Source organism: Lonchura striata, chromosome Z (assembly GCF_046129695.1).
Source record: "Lonchura striata isolate bLonStr1 chromosome Z, bLonStr1.mat, whole genome shotgun sequence".
Lineage (NCBI taxonomy): Eukaryota > Metazoa > Chordata > Aves > Passeriformes > Estrildidae > Lonchura > Lonchura striata.
Genome location: NC_134642.1, coordinates 5,761,972 through 5,782,226, shown reverse-complemented (window position 1 = coordinate 5,782,226; position 20,255 = coordinate 5,761,972). Strand labels below are relative to the sequence as shown.

At 37.1% G+C, this 20,255-nt stretch overlaps 1 protein-coding gene across 2 annotated transcripts in view; it reads right to left on the bottom strand.

Moving 5' to 3' along the window:
* Positions 1 to 20,255, bottom strand: part of SLC44A1 (solute carrier family 44 member 1) — a 70,355-nt gene that overhangs the window by 16,586 nt on the left and 33,514 nt on the right. For both annotated transcript variants that reach the window (XM_021534838.3, XM_031507450.2), the window contains exons 5-10: positions 15,367 to 15,460; positions 9,661 to 9,830; positions 7,777 to 7,866; positions 5,549 to 5,676; positions 4,340 to 4,526; positions 2,249 to 2,414 (exon numbers count right to left, since the gene is read on the bottom strand). In XM_021534838.3, the coding sequence (XP_021390513.1) occupies positions 2,249 to 2,414; positions 4,340 to 4,526; positions 5,549 to 5,676; positions 7,777 to 7,866; positions 9,661 to 9,830; positions 15,367 to 15,460 (835 nt within the window). The remainder of the gene's footprint in view (positions 1 to 2,248; positions 2,415 to 4,339; positions 4,527 to 5,548; positions 5,677 to 7,776; positions 7,867 to 9,660; positions 9,831 to 15,366; positions 15,461 to 20,255) is intronic.

Below are 20,255 nucleotides of genomic sequence, written 5' to 3'. Positions count from 1 at the left end.
GTAGTAGAGTGAATCTTGTCAATGAACTCCATCACACTTTAACTTCTTTATTTAACCAGCTTTTGCCAATAGCTTGGCTGGTGATTCTCTGAGCAACTGGAAACATTCATTGGTGACAGGTAACCTTACTAGCAGTTGGCTGCATTACCACTATTAACAACTGGCAATTCCCTTAAAGTTGCATCAGGTGGTGTGCAATTCAAAAACCTTCAAAAATAGTAAGAAACTGTGCTAATACTTTTTTAATCAGACTACTGATAAACCTGTCTTCTCCTCTCTTGCTCTTTTGGAAGTCTTTGTGTAGACTTTGGAGAGGATATTACTAATTGATCAGGTTAACTCTTTCCTGAGATTTTTTGCATTTCTGATTTAGCTATTATATCCTCAAGGTACCAAGGGTTGAGCCTTAAAACAAGTTATTTAATGCAGTGTAGCTCTAATATTTTTAATTTATCAGATAAATACTCACCTTCACGATTTCAAGCCATTTTCCTTTTCTATCAAGAAACTCACTTATACATCTCTCTCAAAGAATACTAATAAATAAATATTTCAAGAATAGCTCTTCTTCTTTATTGGAAGTAAGAACACGATAATAAACATATTTAGAAACATGTGATAATATTAAAAAAAATAAAGGATCTCCCCAGATTGGGAGAGATGAGAACTTCACTCAGAAAAGATAACAAAAGTAGATTCTTCATTCCACAAAACTAATATCTGCATAATGTAATCCTGACATGTTAATGATTAAAGTAGATTTACCCTGTATTTTATTCCAATTAGCTTTTAGGGGAAGACAAATTGTACTCCCTGTTAGGCATAATCACATAAATTGCTTGAGTCTTATGCCCAGGCAATACTTCTTCAAACACCAAACACTTCCTCATTTTCAGGGCAAAGTCTGTAACTCAAAACACTTTGAGGCCTGTTATTGCCTGAGCTGAAAGGAATCCATCTGGCTAAAGTGAATGAGCAGTGAACATGTATAAAACATTTCTCCATGAATAACCTCACCCTAAAGTGAATGAGCAGTGAACATGTATAAAACATTTCTCCATGAATAACCTCCACCTCGTTTGATTTAAAGCTGGTCATATGCAAAATAATGGATAAGTGCAAATTAATGCCTTTTCTGTTTTTACAAGTCACTTTTCAAATTATGATTGTACCTTAAAATGCAAAAAGAAGATAACCGTAGAGAGAAATGAGCATTTACTAACTTAAAATAAAGTTGCTGTTGTGGAATTATATGGTATGGATGAAATAAAAATCATTCACCCTCCGGTGACGGGAAATGCATAAACTTACAGAGGAAGCATGCACATTGCTAAGCAATCTATTTCAGTGTAGAGTAATTCTCTTTCCTCTGTGGTTTCTTCATTCCATACTCAATCTGGTTTAATTATTCACAAGATTACATCCCTGTAACATCTTGTAATAACTTCATAGATGTATTTCATTGGTATACTGGAGAACTTAATCATTAATAAAATAACAAATATTCTGACAGCACAATAAATTGATTCCTTGCTTTTGATATTATTTTAAAGAGTAGGGAAGAAAAGGAGTCAAATGTAGTTCAGATAACAACCTCAATTAAAAAGAAAAAGCAATTAAACATTTGTGATCTGAATAATGCACTTAAAAATATCTGCATATATTATTCAAAAAACTCATACACAATTTAGTTCACAAATACAGCAATAAAACATAGAACTTTAAAATTTTATATGAATTTTTATTTTTATATGATCTTGTCAGAATCTATATGTAAATTATTAATCTAATAACATCTTAACTAATCCTGTGAAAGAAAGATTAATGAAGATTAGTGAAGCACTGTATATAATTTAAATGGCACTGTTTTCCAATTAAGACAATAATCAATTGCTTTCATTATTTTTTTAACCTTTACAGATCTTACCAGCATTAATTATTTAGCAAAACAGATGACCTTCCAGACTCATCGTTCTTTGTAAATAATTACCCATTCCTGTAGAATGGGCACAGGTTACAAGGCAAATAATACTTCAAGTCTTACATGTCAAGAATACCATCTATCAATGGCAAAACAGTTAGTACAGGACTTTAGTGACTTAAAAAGGGTCAATGCAATTTAACTGTTCCCCAGTATCCCAATGGACACAAATATTCTCCCCAGAAACCCTGCTGCTCAGTATTTCTGTTAAGTCAATGAGTAGTCTGTGCAGGCTATTCATGGTAGAGCTATCTGCGTTACCCTTACCTTGTAAAATAATAGGTGACAACAGCCCCTGCTACTGTCATCTGCTGACAGGCGAGGATAAACTCGCTGATCCAGATGAGTCCCACTACGTGGTACCACCACATGTATTTCAAAGGACCTACCATCCGAAATTCAATAAATCCTTCTTCATTTGGGACAGGGCTACCTAGAAATAAATGAGGGTGAAAAAGAAAATGATGCATACATAATGAAGGAAGCATATGATATTAACAGTTCATAACTAGTTACAACAGAAACCTCTCTAGTTTCTGCTCATAATTTTAAATGCCACATTTAGGAGGACTGTTCTTAAGAAAGATAGAGCTTTTGAGACAGTAAGTATAATGCTATTTGGAAAAAAAAAAAACTAAAAGAAATTCCACGATTAACCACTATCTCATAGCAAAAATTCATACAGTTAGACATAATGGAAGTCTATTTCAGTCATTCCTAATTTGACTTTGCTGCATTATCAGTATTTTGTGCACAGCAGGAATCAGTATCAGCTCTTTACATCTAGATGCCAACACCAACAATCACTGTTTTCCCTGTGGTAAGTTTTGTAGCTTTAAAGCTAGTAACACAAATATGGAGCAGCCTTAGAAATTCTAAATACATTATTTCATATATTCAAAAATTCATTGACTCTTCGTCTAACATGAATAGCAATGTCATGGACAGAGACTGACAGCATGTCAAAGCACTCCTAAGATAAGCTCTATTTCAATGTGTTAATACACAGTGAGATGTTTCCTAATATACAATATTTACATGAACAGCTGATGAGATTGAGAAAAACACTGCAAGGAACTTTGTATGTACAAATTGCTTATCTTGAAAACCATTGTTTTGACTTAGCACTGACAGCACCTCACCTACAGTCTTAGTTATGGCTTTATATTTACATATAAAATGAATGTTTTCTTGTCAATAAGTTAAACTATTGAAATAATTCTGGTTTCAGTGAACACGGATTTGGCCTTATTTGCACAAACAGTTTAACTGATAATAGTATGATATTGAGTACATATAAGCTAAAAAGGTAAATTAGTTTTTGTAGAATCAAGGCGGGTTGAAGAGTTATATCAGACTAGATTCTGCTACAAATTTAGTGCCTGTGAAATCTTCTGACTCCGAAAGTGAAGCTCAGGGCTGAGACTTTCAGTGGTGACCATTTTCTGCACACAGCACAGCTTGCAATGGAAACTAAAAATTCCATCAGTAATGAGAACAGGAACAAATAAATTATATTGCCTCCAACCCTTGCTAAGAACTCAGGATATGAAAAATATTTGTCTTGTATTACTGTGAAATAGCTTTGTGACTTGAAACACTGCTACTTTTGGGTCAGTAGCAAACAACACATTTCAAAATTTTAATAAATTTAATAATGAATGACAGTCTCTGTTGTCTACAATGCACTGCAAAATAACAAGACTTTTTAAAAAGCATCTGTTGTGTTTTTTTCTACTGAAGTAACTAAGATTTGGACCTATGGGATTGATTAGTTCTAGAAGCTCTTGTCAGACCCTGAGTAAAAACAAAGCTTTCACCTTCTATGTATTAGGAATTAGGAGTACATTGGCTGCACTCAAAATACAGTGTACAAGCAGCAGAAAAATATCCCTAATGATTCTGCAACAATACAGGACACCAAAGTTACAAGCAACTGAAAACTAAAATCACATTATTTACATTGTGGGAGACAGTAATTGTGTGCAATGGCCCTTCTTACTCTGTCCTCATCTGTGTGAGTACTGTCTGCAATACTTGGTGACTCCAAGATTATGCTGTCTTTAAACTGTGTGTGTAAAATTAGAGGGAATTATTTGAAAAATTGCTATAGCAGTTTTATTATTAGAGTCTCACGGTTTGCAGCAAGCCAACTTGCATCAAATCAAAAAGCCAGCCTAATATACAAAGAGAATGAAGACTCAAATGCACAATAACCTGAAGTCAGTGAAGCAGACAGGAATAGAAGCACAACAAGTGGGCTTTTTTTTTTTGAGATTCCCACAAGCTTTTTAGTCAACTCTGCTAGAAATCATACAAAAGTGAAATGAAAATTATTTAAAGTAAGTGACTGCTTACCTGTAGTACCAAGAAAAAGCAAGACTGCGATCCAGTATGTCCAGAAGAGGATAAGCACAAAGAATGTCCAAAATGGCTGGAAGACTAACAGCGGCAGGTGAATGAAGACCTTGCCAGCCACGTGGAACAAGGCAATGGTGAGAGCTACTCTTTTGCGCATAATCAACATGATCAAGAGCAAGATAACCTAGAGGGGGAAGTTTCCAAATCACATTTTAGAGTACTGAAACAGAATCAAGCTACTCTTTTGCCCAGCTAGGGTATTTAAACACACTAAATTAACACATACTCTAGCTATAAAATCACAAGATCAAAATGTAAAACCTTTATCAGCTTTTCTGGTAATAAATTATTTTCCAAATTTGGGGAATTCCACTCTCATAATTATGTATTTGGAATCATTATCAGCCTTATGCTGATGAGACAAGACCAGGTTCTATCCTCAAGTATGTTTTACAAAGCAGTGAAATCAGCCACTTTTAACCTTTAATTATCTTTAAGAAAGGTAATTTAAAATTTATATCAGACCATGGCATGGTAGTCTTATAGGATGTATGTATATATGTGTATTATAACATAAGGAATAAGAATCTAGGAGAGGGAATGGAAAGAAAGTTTTGGATTAGGATGTAAAGCAACAAGAAGAACAGAAGAGGGAATCTACAATTCCTGTGAAATTAGTCAAACATTGTCAGTTTCCGGTAGAAAATTCAGTGACTCTGAAATTAACAGCAAGGCCCAAAGAAGAGAAATTTGTTCAAATGGTGTTAGTATTTCAGTTCACAATGATTTAAGAAAAACCTTTTTCAGAAGTAGGCTAAGGACTTTTAAATACACTGAAACGACTAAGTACCTCTGAACTTAGAACCTAAGAAAAATCTCTTTGGGTTGGCAGCCCAATATCATACCTATTCTTGGAAATCCCTATGGACATTTTACAGTAGATGAAAATAGCTGCAGGCTTAGAAAGTCTCTCCTGACTCTAAATCAGATAATAAAGAACAGTTCCTAGAAAGTCTCCCCTGACTCATAATCAGGTGTTAGAGAACAATTCCTATAAGTTAAAAAAATAACATAATGAAAGAAAATCGCTTTAGCAGAAATAAACTGTTCCAAAATGTGTGCAGTACACTGCTTTCACCTGGATAAAAAATAGAGACCAACAGGAAGACAAGAACAGAAAATAATACAGTCTTTAGCAAAGCATACCGTGAAGACTGTAGCTGCAATGGCATAGATCAAGAGAGCCTGAAGATTGTCTTTGGCTATTTGGGTCTCAAGAGCACCAGCAGATATTCGTTGTTTAGCGTAGAGCCACCACAGGACTCCTGTACCACCTGTGTTTTAGTGAGAAAACAAAAAGGATAAATACATGAATCTTCTGTGTGATACATACTACTTAGTCCCAGAGAAATACAACAACTCTTTAATGTCTAGTGTGGTAGTGAATACACAAGAGCACTGATACTCAACCCAACAGGAACTTGAGAGGAGGGAGAAGTACCTAGTTCTCCTTTGTTGCCCTCTTCTCAAGTGAATAAACTCTCTTCACAGTCTCACCATACTGCGACCACTTAAGAGACTTGCAGAACCTTGAGTCTGTGTTTTAGGGTAAACTGCATTGAAGGACTACTTCATGGAGAGCCCTAATAGTGAGCAGCACAGCTCCCACTAGACAGGTAGTAAAAGAACAAAAGGACGAATAAATAATTCTGTGATAGGCTGTATGTATGAATGTATGTGTGTGTACTGTAATGCAGGGAGTAAGAATTTAGGAGGGGAAATGGACTTTTGGATTAGGATGTAAAATAACAACAAAACAAGGTGTTTATCATTCCGGGAACACTAATCAAAACAACAAGCATCAGCCTAATGCTGGAAACAGCACCTTAATGATATGTAGCTAAACTTGCTTCAGACAGTATCTTGGACACTAGAAAAAACATCAGTAAAAGGCACAGGAGGCAAATACAATGTGAGGTATTATCTTCTCACCCCTGTAATGTTAATCCTAGCCTTATGGCCAGAAAAACAGTCTCCTAATCTAGCTGCCTTTCCGAGGTAGAACTTTTCTTGAACACAGATCTCCAGCCCCTCAGGGAGATAATCTCCCCTCTCTGGTACATTTCCTTTTTATTTTAAGCATCCTTCTCTCTTCTGCTAGTATTTCTGAATCAAATGCGTAAGTTTAGTAGGGAGGTTGGACCAGATGAGCCTTTGTGGTCCCTTCCAACCTTACCTATTCTGTGATTTCATGTTTTTGCTGAATATACTCTGTTTGGGTCTAAAATGAAGAATGGTGTTTTGACATCTCCTAAACAAACAGTCAAGGCAGAATAACCAGTATGTGTCATAAAAGACAGGGTTTTTATTCAATCCATTATTATAATGGGTGAAACTTTTTAGAACATAACAGATGCCAGTCAACTATTTCACTCAACATGATTGCTCAGCTTCTAAAGAGAATAAATGGAAAAAAAAAAATCTGTATTTTTCCCTTTCCCTGGTCATAGAATTGTGAGGCTATTAATCAGAAAACCAAAGTGATCCTGAAAAAATATGGATGGTCTGCTGATTTTTTCCATCCATTGCAGTCATGAATTGCAAGAATTAAATCACTAGTGCTTCCTAATGTGATTATTCTATTTTTTTCCTTCCATGCAATCATCTGTCCAGACATTTTGGCTTAGCTACTCAGTAAAAAGTGTAGAAAACTTTAGTTTTATGAATTTAAAAGCTAACGTGATAAAATAAGGCTATTTTCACACAAGCTGCATAATTTTGGAAGAGACAACCTTAGTTCATTTCCAAGATAGCATGGCTGGTAGCATTTCACATAAGATCTTAAGTCTTGCAGGTCTTCCTGAGTCATATAGAAATACAAGGATTTAATTAGAATTGCTAGACAAACACCTTTACTTCCTCTCTTCAAGAACAGGTCTTAAAGAGCTATTCAAAGAACTGAAGATCTGATGAACATACCAGATTTGTAAATTTATTCAGCTGCATAAGCAATAGTTGCCCTTTGATTTCTTCATGCACCAGCCACAGTGTGGAAGTACCACGAGACACACCCAGGCTTACCTGCCTTGCTGACCTGTTTGGAAGGCAGGTTAAGAAGTAGACACATTTTAGGTTTGTGCTACAAGTGCTGTGAGGAGTCTCCTGCACTGACACCTGTGGGCTTTAGTGAGCTAGGCTGACATGAAGACCGACTGCCAAGCAGCGTGTGCAAATATTCAAGGAGCAATGTACTCTCTGAGAGAGATCTGCAATTACTAAGGTGGCACTTCTGATGTACATCTTGAAAGGGACTCAAAAAAAAAGGCTGAAGAGAAATGCATAATCCAAGATGTGTGTGGGATGTAGCTGGGCTGAGGACATGGAGCACAACGATTAGAACTGGGCACTCAAACTGGAAGACAAACAAGACTTACCAAGTGATCCCAGAATAACAAGAATTGTCAAAATCCAGACAAGTACTCTTGAAATGTACCTTATTATAACCATCAAAATCATGGACAACACTGCAAAAGAAGACAAATAAAATAAGCAGACTAATTACTTCACGTAGATACAGCCTTCCTGATTTTCCCACTGCATTAAGATAACTGCCTTCCAATAGAATTTTTACAGACAGATTTCTTTTCTGAGGCTTACAAACTCACTGAATAGATAGTTAAGAAAATTAGGCACCTCTACAACTTCTGCTTTGTTAATGTTGATTAAAACAAAGAGAGCATAAATACATTTACACGATACATCAAACACAAGACATCATGCATGCATACAGACAGAGATGTACTTAAGACAGTGACCAAACAGACAACAAGATATGGCAGTACTTTGAGTCTGGTAACATGAGCACACCTCCTGAGGACCAGAGCAGAGTCTGTACTCAAATACACATGTCAAACAAGTGCAGTTAATATGATATCTATGTATTCCAAAATGTCATACTAGTCATAAGTAAAAAACTATACAGCAACTAAGGCTAAGTGAGTGGTATGTACAAGTACATACTTGTATTTTAACATATGACACATTTGTGTACAGCAGTTACATGCAAGGCACTGAAACCTGGCTTTTTGAATCACAGTCTAACTCACTGTTTTAAAACAAATAATTTCTGTTTAACTATGAAATTACAGAAACTATTTTTAAAATTAACTATATAAATTCTGTACTAACTTCTGACTCTAACTGAACAGCAGCACTGCAAAGCAGGCACTAGCTTTCAGATTTTGAATAGTTTTCTACCATTATCACCAAATACTGAAGTTGTCGAGATGTAAAAATAAACAGCTTTCCAGATACAGTTGAAAAAATACACAGTGGTCTTTTGTGTGTGTGTAGAGGGGGGTTAATTGTATCTAGCATCCACTTCTTTTTCCTTTCCTTTTCCCTTCCTTCTCCCCTGCCCTTTTTAACCACAAAAGCAAACTGAAAACAAAGGATCCCTATATCTGATACAGCTTTGCAGTGTTTCTTTCTAAATAATACACTGCCCATAGGCATAGCTAATATCATGATCTTCCCATTTTAGGATTTCAGATTTTATAGTTTGTATGAGTAAAACAGACTCACTAGGAAAGCAATTTACGTCTGTAAATTGGGCAACATTCCACCTCAAACAAGATGACTTTGTTAAAACACCTCTTCAGTGAAGTGCAAAGTGTCATTTAATAAGCTAGAGGCATCTCACAGCTATAAAAACAATTAGCACCTCTGTACTGTTGGGAATTTCCAGCTCTTCAGAAAAAGCCGAGATTTTCAAAGACCTGAAGCTTTTAATTTTGAAGGAAGGGGAAGAAGGAGATAACATACAATGCAACAAGTGGGCACCTAATTTTCTTGTTTTCACTCTTAAAAGTTCTCAAATCTTTGTGCAAGTATGTTAAATTAAACAAATTAAATCCCCTACATCCAACTGGAGTGTGCTAGTTTGCATTTCTCAACCTGTCCTTTTAACTGGACTTGAGTTGGTAGAAGATGACTACTGCAAATGAGAAAGGGGAATACTATAAAAAAATTAAGAAAAAACAGGTGCTCTCTTAACTGTATCAAAACTAATGTTGGCTAAATAACAGCCATGCATTCTCTATCTTATAATCAGTGTAAGAAAAACAAAACCAGGAATGCATATGTATATTACTTATAAGTTACCCACCTCTCAAATAAAATTTTAAAAAGCATTCTAATTTTCTAAGGGATTGTTGCTATTATACAGTGGTTTTTTTGCTCATATTGTGGTTAGAGTGTGTTAACAACCTCCTAATGGAGTACACTAAGAAATAGCTAGTAATGAGAAAAACAATTACCTAGTGATAACAAGCAAAGTCCCATTATAATCTCTTTGCTGGTCATAACTCCACTAATCAGCCTGTGTAAGACACTACTGTCACTGACAAAGGTGATCAGGGCCTCTGCAAACTTGGCATAGCAGGAAATGTTCACAGGAGCACAGCGATGGAAGAATGGAATAGGTGCACTGGTGACACAAGAAAAAAAAAATCAGAAAAAAAAATTACTCCTACTTAATATAAATGCCACATCAACACACAAATGAAAGGTGAATAGATGCAATCATTCTACCCTTATAACATCATAACCAGAAACCATGTGTTGAATGCACAAGTGCTGCTGAAATGAGGATGATCATAATGAAAAGTGATGCAGTTCTTACAAATAACCCTGTGAGGCTGGAGTGTACATTTCAATGGGATATTATTACCCTCCCACCCTTAAATGACAAGGTGCAGAAAGTATATGTTCCTATTTCCACTTAAATGTCTTTCTTTCAAGTGGCAGGTGGTGAGCCAGCAGCTGAAACAATGCCTTTCACTCATGTTAAAATGGAATACCAGTCCATATTTGCATCAAAAGAATTTGCAGAATAACAATACTCTTCTTCAGAGTATATATTTTGGGGTAAAGGACATCAGCATTCATGACTGTTGCCAAGAAAAACAAATGTATTTATTCCTCGTCTTTCCCCATACTAAGCTTGTTCTTGCATTGAATATTACAATCACAGAATTTATATTCATTGAGTCTGTTAAAATTATACAAAACGTACCATGATGCCTCTTACTGCTTTGAACCGTTTTGGAAAGACCCTCACAAACAACTATTGAGACTATGCACTAAACTTTGCAGAATGCTCTGAAAAACCTGTTATCAAGAGAAAGATATAAGAGAGCAAAAACTTTCCTTTAAAAGTGGGCAATTTTGTTTTCTAAATGTCTCCTATTTAGTAGCAGTCTGTCTTGGTCATAAAAACTATGTCAGATCTCAAAGTGACCTATTACATCATTTGATCAATTCCCAATTACATTTGAAATATGAATTGCACGTTCCTTCCTGTAATTGGATCCAATGAAAAAAAAGTCCTTTCTATTGTTTCGTCTGCCCGATCTTCCTTACTTCAAAGATTTCAGTGGACTATACCAGCAATGAACATAATCTTCTGCAGTTTCCCCATTTCAGCAATGACCTATCAATCAACCACATTCTGTCCTCAATAACTATTTTTAAGGCTGTGTCTTTCTAAAATTCTAACCAACATTTTAAATACATAGTGAATAAACCAGCTGCCTTAGGCACATGTTTCCCATCCATTGTTTTTCTGGGAAAAAAGGATGACATGCTGAAAACCATTAAAGTGTAACTATTCTATAAAAAAATTGGGAGAAATTATGATTACCTGCCATTTCTAGGTAATTAATTAGCAGACCCTAGGTTTTTGTTTAAAGTCACCGATGATTGCAAATTTTATGGTCCTAGGATTACTGTCCTGAGTAAGCAAATGCATTTGGAGATGCTCATATTGATGGTCTACTTTTGGGTAGGAATGAATACAGCAGTTAAGCATAGCAAAGTAATTGCATATTAGTCACAGATTTTAAAAGACAAACCTATAATGATGGCTGCCCTACTTAAAAGGCAGCCCACATATCCCCTTAGCCTCTTAAAACATAACCTATTTTGGAATACTGTTGGTTCATTATATGCAATGTTACTGAAAAAGACTGAAATTTGAGAGGTTTATTTAATTGCTAATTGCTACAACTTACAGAAAGCCTAGAGCATTTGTAAGTTGTCACTATCAACAACAAAGCCCAAATTTTGAAGTGGGAGTCAGCAAAAGAATGTCATTCCTGCATCCAAAAACAAAATTACTCACTTTGAAAAGAGAACTAATGGGATTAAAATATTCTTCCAAAATACATCCCAATGAAAGAAAATATGATTTTTGCATCAGAGTTTATATTAGTCATCTAATATCCCTTAACCTAAAGCAATTTCACTACTTAAGTTACCTATTTTCATGTGCAGTAATTAATTGCTAAGTTTGTTTTAATTAATTTAAAAAATAGGCTAATGGTTCCTACAAGCTTTCTTAAGTAAATGTGACTCCTGAAAATCCACTTTTGAGATCTATTTCTGCTCCAGTGGTTCTGATTGAATGAGTAGGTGAGGTAAAGTGTTCCAGTATAAAGCACAATAATCTATTCTCTATGACCTGTGATATTTTATATAAACTCTTGATTATATCTTGCTATTATTATTATTCAGTATTACCTACTGAAAATAAATTACAAATTTCTAAGAATAGCAACATGATGCTTAATCATAAACAAGAATGAATAAAGTTCAAGCCAGCAGATGATGGTCTCAGAAGCTGTACTTTTAAAGCATTATTCAAATGATCCATCTGATTTCTCAAGTATTAGATTTCAAGGAATTTTTTCCTCTCACTACTAACTCTGTGTATGTACAGGGATAGTACAGCAACCTGTGCAAGGGGATGGGGAGTCCAATTAGCACAACACTACTAGCTGCTCTTTATAACCTCTGCAGGGTAGTCCCTTGGCACAGCTCAGCATAGCTGGTTTATAGATAAATGCTGCAGGAGACTGGACAGGTTTTCCTCCAGGGTCCTCTAAACATGCAGTCATGTCTACAGAGGCTCATCTATATGGGGTGTGGAAGAAACACATATTGCTAACTGCACTGTTAGACTGTACTGCTCTGTCAAGGTTGGACATAATACCTTGAAGATGGATGGTAAGAATCCATTGACAGCCTGTCCTAGGGTGACGTTAAGGTGTTTGTATTTCCATTAGTGTGTTCTGTGTATGTTTGATATTATGTTCTGTGCTTTCAAAACTGACTCTGAAAGTGAAGGTTTGTTTTGCCTTGTTATCAGCCAGTTCACCTCCACCCATGCTCTGCTGTCTAGAAGAGGCTGGTGCTGGCTGCCTTGCTTTTGCTTGCTTGCTTGGCTTGCTTCTGCTTTTGCCTTTGCTTCCTAGTTAGTTTAGCTAAGCAGTCCAATTCTTTCCCTGGACTCTTTCTTTTCCTTTCCTTTTCCTGAATACCATCCAACCTGCTCCGGACTGGGACCTGGAAACACCGAGGAACACCGAGAGCCTGCGCTCTGTGATCTGCAGCAGCCATCCCTAGTGCCAGAGAGCAATCCCCAGCACCCAGACCCGAGTGACCACTCCCAGGAAAGACTTTCTGGATTTGTTCATCTCTTCAGAGTGCTGAAAGTGTTTTGTTGTCATCTGGTGTTAATTTTTTTTGGTGCTGGGGAGTGCTTTGTTTGTTAAAGAAACAGGTTCTTTTCCACTTCTCTCAGAGAAAATTTTTTCCTGAACCAGGTGGGTGGGGAGGGGCCATGAGGGTTTGTTTTCTGGGAGCTCCTTCCAGAGGGTTTTCCCCAGATTTGCCCTAAACTAGGACACAGCCTCAGCTGAAGGCTGTGAAGAAGCCTGGTCATCAAACAGAAAAGATCAAGGGACAATCGTCACACCATATGCTACTTACATCCCATGGAACTAATGGGAATCAGAGGGTTCAAAACTCTTGACAGATTGCACTGGTTTCAGCTGGGGTAGGGTTAATTTTCTTCACAGTGGCTGGTATGGAGTTTTTTTTGGATTTGTGTTGAACACAGGGCTGATAATGGAAAGGATTTTTTGGTATTGCTGAGCACGGCTTGCACAGAGCCAAGGCCTTTTCTGCTTTTTGCACTGCCATGATGGCAAGGACATTGGGGGTGCATGGGATGTTGGGAGGAGACACACCCAGGACAGGTGACCTAAACTGACCAAAGGGATATTCCAAACATGGCATCATGCACAGGATATAAAAAGGGGGAAAGAAGAGGAAGAAGGGCAGAAGGGCACGTTTGAAGTGATGGTGTTTGTCTTCCCAAATAACTGCTGCATGTGATGGGGTCCTGCTCTTCTGGAGATGGCTGAACACCTGCCTGCCCGTGGGAAGTGATGAATTAATTCCCTGTTTTGCTTTGCTTGCGTCTGCAGCTTTCCTTTCCCTATTAAACAATCTCTATATCAACCCACAGACTTTTTACCTTTTACCCTTCCAGTTCTCTCCCCAATCCTGCTGGTGGGAAAATGAGCGAGTGGTTGAGGGGGTCTGGGTTGCTGGATGGGGTTGAACCATGACACAGATCAAATGTTAGGCAAGTTCTTCCTTGATTGTTAGGTAAGTTCTTCCTGAATGCCTCAGTCTATTAGATGTTTGGTTTTCATTTGGTTATCTCAACAGGATTACATTTCTCCTCCAAATTACACTTACTCAAATAATTTAACTATAAAAACCTATAAAAACCAGTAATTTACAGATACAACGTATCTGTAAACTTATCTTAGGGCATTAAGTTCAGACTTTTCAATTTCAAAAATGCTCAAACATATCATACATTTAAATAATACATATCAAAAGGGAAAATACTCCACCTACACAGTAATTTATTTAAAATAACATGAGGTAGTTTTTATGAGGAATTTACATAGCATCATTAGAGCTCTAATACATTGTTCTATCCTTCTGTTTTCTTACTGATCTATATTCTTTAAGACTGAATGATGTGAGAACACACAATGAGAAGTCAATATAATTCTGGCAAAAATTAGGACTAACAAGCCTTTTCAGTATGCAAGCTGGCACTGAAGTTTGCATTTGTTTTTGTATTACTGCCATAACAGTTGGCTACCTACATGGAATATTAATCTATATTGAGAAAATTTAAAAATTGTTAATATTCCAGCTGCCACTAATTGTCACTATAATAATTTTAAAAAGATTCAGTGGAGAGGCTACTATGTATACGAGAAAGACTTAAAATCAGAATTTGTAGAACTGACACAAATATAACACTTACAAAAAACAGAACACTATGCATAAGAAAAGACTCTGCAGTTACCACTCACTACTAAGTATATTTGAGAAGCTAAATTTTGAGAAAACATAACATGGTTCTTCTCAAGTCAGTGCAATAACTGACAGAAGGCTGAGATCCTTTCTTTTCTCAGCAATGCTCATCTCCACAGGTCCAGGCAGCACAGTTAGAACAGTTTATGAAGCTATGATCTTTCCAATCCTATTTCACAAATAGTAGTCTAATGTAAAACTTTAAAAAATAAACCTTCAAATGATCTGTTAATAAAATACAGTCCTCTTTTTGGTATTCAGCTATCCTTATAGTAGTCATTTGCAGACTGAAAGAGTAAAAAATGAAGCAATTTGCAGCTATCTGACTGGCAGAGGTAAGGTGTAAGAAGTGAATGCTGCAGAGAGCTCTGCATCCCTACATAATTTTTCCTCCCAAAGATACATAATTTTTCCTCCCAAAGATTAAAAATGTTCCATGATTGTCTCAGATCTGCATTGCTGATAAGCAGCTGGCTATAGATAGGGTAAAAGGCAGTAAAACAGCTGATACTTAAAACAGTGTCAGTCCCATCAGATAAGAGAATTTGAAGACACCAGCTCAATAGTTTCAGTAACACATACATAGATAATTTAGGTTTTTCTTTGACTATTACTTTCACTACCTTTTAAAAAAATAAAATTTTATAAATATATACAATAATACACAAAAACATATAGCTAGTAAGAGTGAAAATGTGTTGGTATTTTCTAAAGAACTGTCATGATCAAAACAAATCTCTGCTCCCTCTACCCCAAATCAGACACCTTGATCATATTACCTCTCTGGAACAGGATATTTAGGACATAACTTGGCAGCCCTTGGGTCTGTTGTATATTCTGACGGCTGTAGTTCATAGCTACACAGAGTGGATCCTGTTGAAAAGTAAAAAAAAAAATATTGGTATGGAAAACAAATAAAAAACAAATATGAATATGATTTGCAAACAGCATCAAAACTGATACAGGTGCTAATACTGCACCTCCTCATGTAATTACCACAAAGCTTTGCTACAGTTCCTCCTGTAATGTGGTAAATCAAGTCAAACACAGTTGTCAGTAGAATACAATGACACTCTCCACCTAGCTTTGAGTTTTTCAAAGTTTGAGTATTTGAGTGGAAAAGACTAATTCACCATGTGCTGTAAAAGAGGGCAAAAAATACTGTCAAGCCCCCTCCCTTGATATTCCACCATGTTTTTCTTGATCATTTTTAGTGCATGAACATTACATAACACAACATTTATGACAGAAAAAAAATATTCCTGGGTTTCCAGGGCTTTTTTTTTTGTGTGTGTGTGTGTGTGTGTTCAAAATACGACTGGTCTATAGATTTCAGGAGCAGGAACAAAATACCCAAATTGATAAAGTTAGAAAGTTGGCTGAGAAAAAATAGAAGCTCTGCATTACATATCCAAAGCTTCTAAAAAGCTGAACTCTCTCCATAAACAAATTGGTACAGCACAGTAAAGATCAAGTTGTCTGTAACAAAATTCAAACTTAAATTAAATTTTCCTTTGTACCAGGCACTTGCCTAATGGAAGTGCCTTACCTAGGAGAGATTTCTTTCAATTTATCTATAAAGAAGACACTGAACATCTGACCCAATGCTTCTAGGAAATCAACAACTTCCAACTCAGACTGGAGCCCTGGTATATCAGCAATTGTAGAGGTAAGGAAACCTCCAGTTATATAAGCTGCCTTTCCAAAGATTAATTTCTTTCCAAGCTTCTTTCCTAATAGATTGCTTACTTCCAAGTGCAAGGGCTTTTAATACATAGCTTTCAGTGTCCTTTTCCACTGTGCAATACACTAAGGACTTATCTGAATCTCGATCATCAATATAAATATTCAATTCTTTCCATTATTAAAGTCCCCTCTTCAGAACAGTTTGTAGAACACAGTTCTGCAAGCTGGATCTGGAAAATACATATACACTATTACCCAAAATAAACCAAGAATTTTGACAAACAGCTTTATCATGGCCTGCATTACGGCGAACAGAACTATTATTTGTATAATATTATTTGCAGAAATTTTATCTATCATTGCTACATTTCTACCTCTATGATGAGACCACTTCTATTCACAGACTGAAAGAGCAAAGAGCCTACTTAGCTGCCTCAGCTGCTCTCTGTCTAATGCAGTCTCTGGAACGCTATTTAAGTACCACTTCTACAAAGTAGTTTTTTGGATGCCAATCTGAACAACCAAATGCACAACTGAAGAAAGACAGACCTCCTACAAAGAGAAGTTACGAGGTGAAACATCTGAAATGCATTTTCAATTATGTCAATATGAATCATTATGCCTCTGCTTGCTTATGTGGAGAACATGGTATGATATAAACATAAACAGGTATCACAAAAAAACATTCCTGAGGTCTTAGTTGCAAATGAAACATCTAAAATATCTAAAACTACAGGTTTTTCTTAAAAACAGAAAGAAAACAAAAATTGCAGATACTGACATTTCTTTTGGTTTGAGTATAGGTCAAAAGATAAGTTATAAATGTGGTTGACAGCCAGCTGAGCCAGCTGTGCCCAGGTGGCCAAGAAGGCCAGTGGCATCCTGGCCTGTAACAGTGCAGTCAGCAGGACCAGGGCAGGGATTGCCCCTCTGTGCTTGGCACTGGTGAGGCCACACCTCCTATCCTGTGTCCAGGTCTGGATGCCTCCCTGCAGAAGGACACTGAGTTGCTGGACTGTGTCCAGAGAAGGGCAACGGAGCAGGTGAAGGATCTGGAGTACAAGACCTGTGAGGTGTGGCTGAGGAAACTGGGGCTGGCTGCTTAGCCTGGAGAAAAAGAGGCTCAGGGGTGACCTTATCACTCTCTACAACTCTCTGAAAGGAGGCTGTAGCCAGGTGGGAGTTGTCCTCTTTTCCCAAGTAACAAGAGACAGGGCAAGAGGAAATGGCATCAAGCTGTGCCAGGGAAAGTTCAGATTGGGTATTAAGAGTAATTTTTTCACTAAAGGTTTTTCAAGCATTTGAACAGGCTGCACAGGGAAGTACTTGAGCCCCCATCCCTGGAGGTACCTAAAAGATGTGGAGACGTGGAGCTTAGGTAAATGGTTTAGTGGTGGACTTTATGATCTTAAGGGTGGTTTCCAGCTTTATGACTCTCTCGTTATGATTCTATGGTGATAATTAGGAGCTCTATAGGAAGAAGGATATGTGTTATGTGGACAAGTGTATATAGATTCATGATTCACAGTGTTTGGGGCCAGCTTGGCCATTCTGCCAAGTGACCAGTGTGAACTACAGCCTAAGTATCTCATGCGAAGGCCCCCACATCTAAACAAGCCTAAGGGACAGGGCTGGTCTGTGGATGCTCATGCTCCCTTTGACTCCTAGCAGTTCAGGCATGCGAGAAAAAGGGCAGGATTTACTATGGGGAGGAAAGGAAACTCTTTGTACAAATGCACATCTGAAAACCTGCTTGGATCACAAACGTACACGAAACAAAATCAAATGCCAGACCCCAATGTGCATACAGGCCACAAGCCATTCAAGTAAGACCTGTAGGGTAACCCAATACACTCCTGCTGTAGAGCAAACTGGAAACATCTTGACAGATCCCTCTGGAAGTCAGCAGTATATTCCCTCCTGTCATGCTTGACAACTCAGGCTGCCACTACCATGTCTTGCCTGGGAACTGCTTTTGGACTACTCTGGATCTTTTCCCTTTAGATTCCTACCTCACAGCATACTTTTTTACTCACAGTCAAGCAGAAAAATATTTTCATGGAGCTTGTCAAACAAAGCGTATTAACTGTATTAACACTGACTTTAAAGAAACTATGAGTCCCACAGCTGAAATAACATCCATGAGATTATTTGTCCTTTTGTCCCAAATCATTAGAAACTCTAACTATTCCTGTAAATATTTATTTATTTATACAAACCTCCTGAGTTCTCTAATACTGTGTAGGAGAGCTTTAGAACTCAAATGTTTGCTTGAATTATGTCACTTTACACTTAAAACTGATTTCTTCACAAGAGTCCGTGTGCATTGCTGAATAGAAGTATACATTTTCTTGTGTGAGAGAGAAGAATGAACAGCACTGTCAAACATTCCACTCTGTATTAGTTACTCTGGTTTAGCAGAGACTAGCACAGCCAATCTTTTTGTTGCAGTTCAAGTTGCTAAGACTGGAAAAAGTTGAAGGAAACATTGCTGAGATAATTAGTTCACCAAAGACACTACGTCTATTCCTAAATTAGTATCACTCAAATGTTTCAAAACCAGTATGAGCAGGAAACAGAGAACAAACTAAAAGATCATTGATATAATACGCCCTTTGCTTCCTACAGCAATGTACTTATTTCTTCTGGAGAAACTGTCCTACAAGAATTGGATTTCAGATCCCAACATTTTGTAACTTTAAGAAAAATACTTCTAAACTATGCAGAGCATGAGTGTTTGGGCTATTGGTGAACACACAGTAGTGTGCCCAACCTGTGTGCACACTTTGGTCCCACAATTCTGTGGTGGTTTCACACGCAAAGTGGTATCATGGAGATATACAATCATTTCTGTTCCATGGTTTCTTTTCAATTATTAGAATTTCTCTAGCTACTAGAATATACTGGAGCCGTAACTGGAGCAAAGTACCTCAAAAGACAAACTTCCTACCTAGCTGTAGAAACTTCTTTTCTAAGACTCCTTTCTATTTTGCTGAGGCTTGGATTAGTAAAGCGTTAAACAGCCATTATCTCTGGCACTCATAGAAAACAGCTATATTTAGCCCAAGTTTATCAATAAAGATGCTATAGAAAGCCAGGACTTTTACTTCAAAGATTCTTTCTAAATGAGAAGGCAAATTATTGAAGGTTTTGTGCGCGCAGAAGACACAGTGCACAGAAGACAAAACACTCTGCTTTCCACAACAATACAGTAAACAGGAAGGTCCAAACTAAAGGTGGTTAGGTAAAAATACTTCTAGAAACCAGAGCTCCAGTACAGTTTTCCTTCCTGTTTTTGCTTTGCTGTAAACCAACAAACAAACCCCTACTACATCAGCATTACTATTCAAGAGTTTACAGCTCGAGAAATGTCAAGATTCCTAAGTCATCCAATAAAAGGAGCCATCCACAGAAGATACGAATGATATTTATATTCCCTGACCTATAGTTGTGGAAAGCATACCAGGTGTTTTGGATTCCATTCTGAGAGCTCAGCAGCGTCTACCCATCTATCAACACTTATTAACAGCAACTAAAACAAGGACTTCCACATCTAGAAATATGGACTCATATTCAGTGTCAAGGACTTAAGCATAAAAATACAAAACTATGCAGAGACAACAGGGATAGCTTCAGTACCAGAAGCAGTACAGTCACCTTAGGAGTTTAGGAGTATGTTCTTTTAAGTTACAAAGAGCTCCAAGCAGCTCCACATACCCTTTCTCACATACATGTGGCAAAGCACAACCTGAGAGACTACAAACCACAGTTTTGATAAAGTAATCTATCTGAATTTTGATTCTGAGTCTGATATTGTGCATGTATTGTGCACTTAGGTGGCATGACACATGTGACATGTTTAATGATTTCTTTGGCTGTGTCTTTCACACTGATGATGAGCCTAGAAGGTCCCAGTGCCCAGAGCTGGAGGACCATGGCTGGGAGAATGATAAACTCCTAGTTGACTGCAAATTTGTGTGGG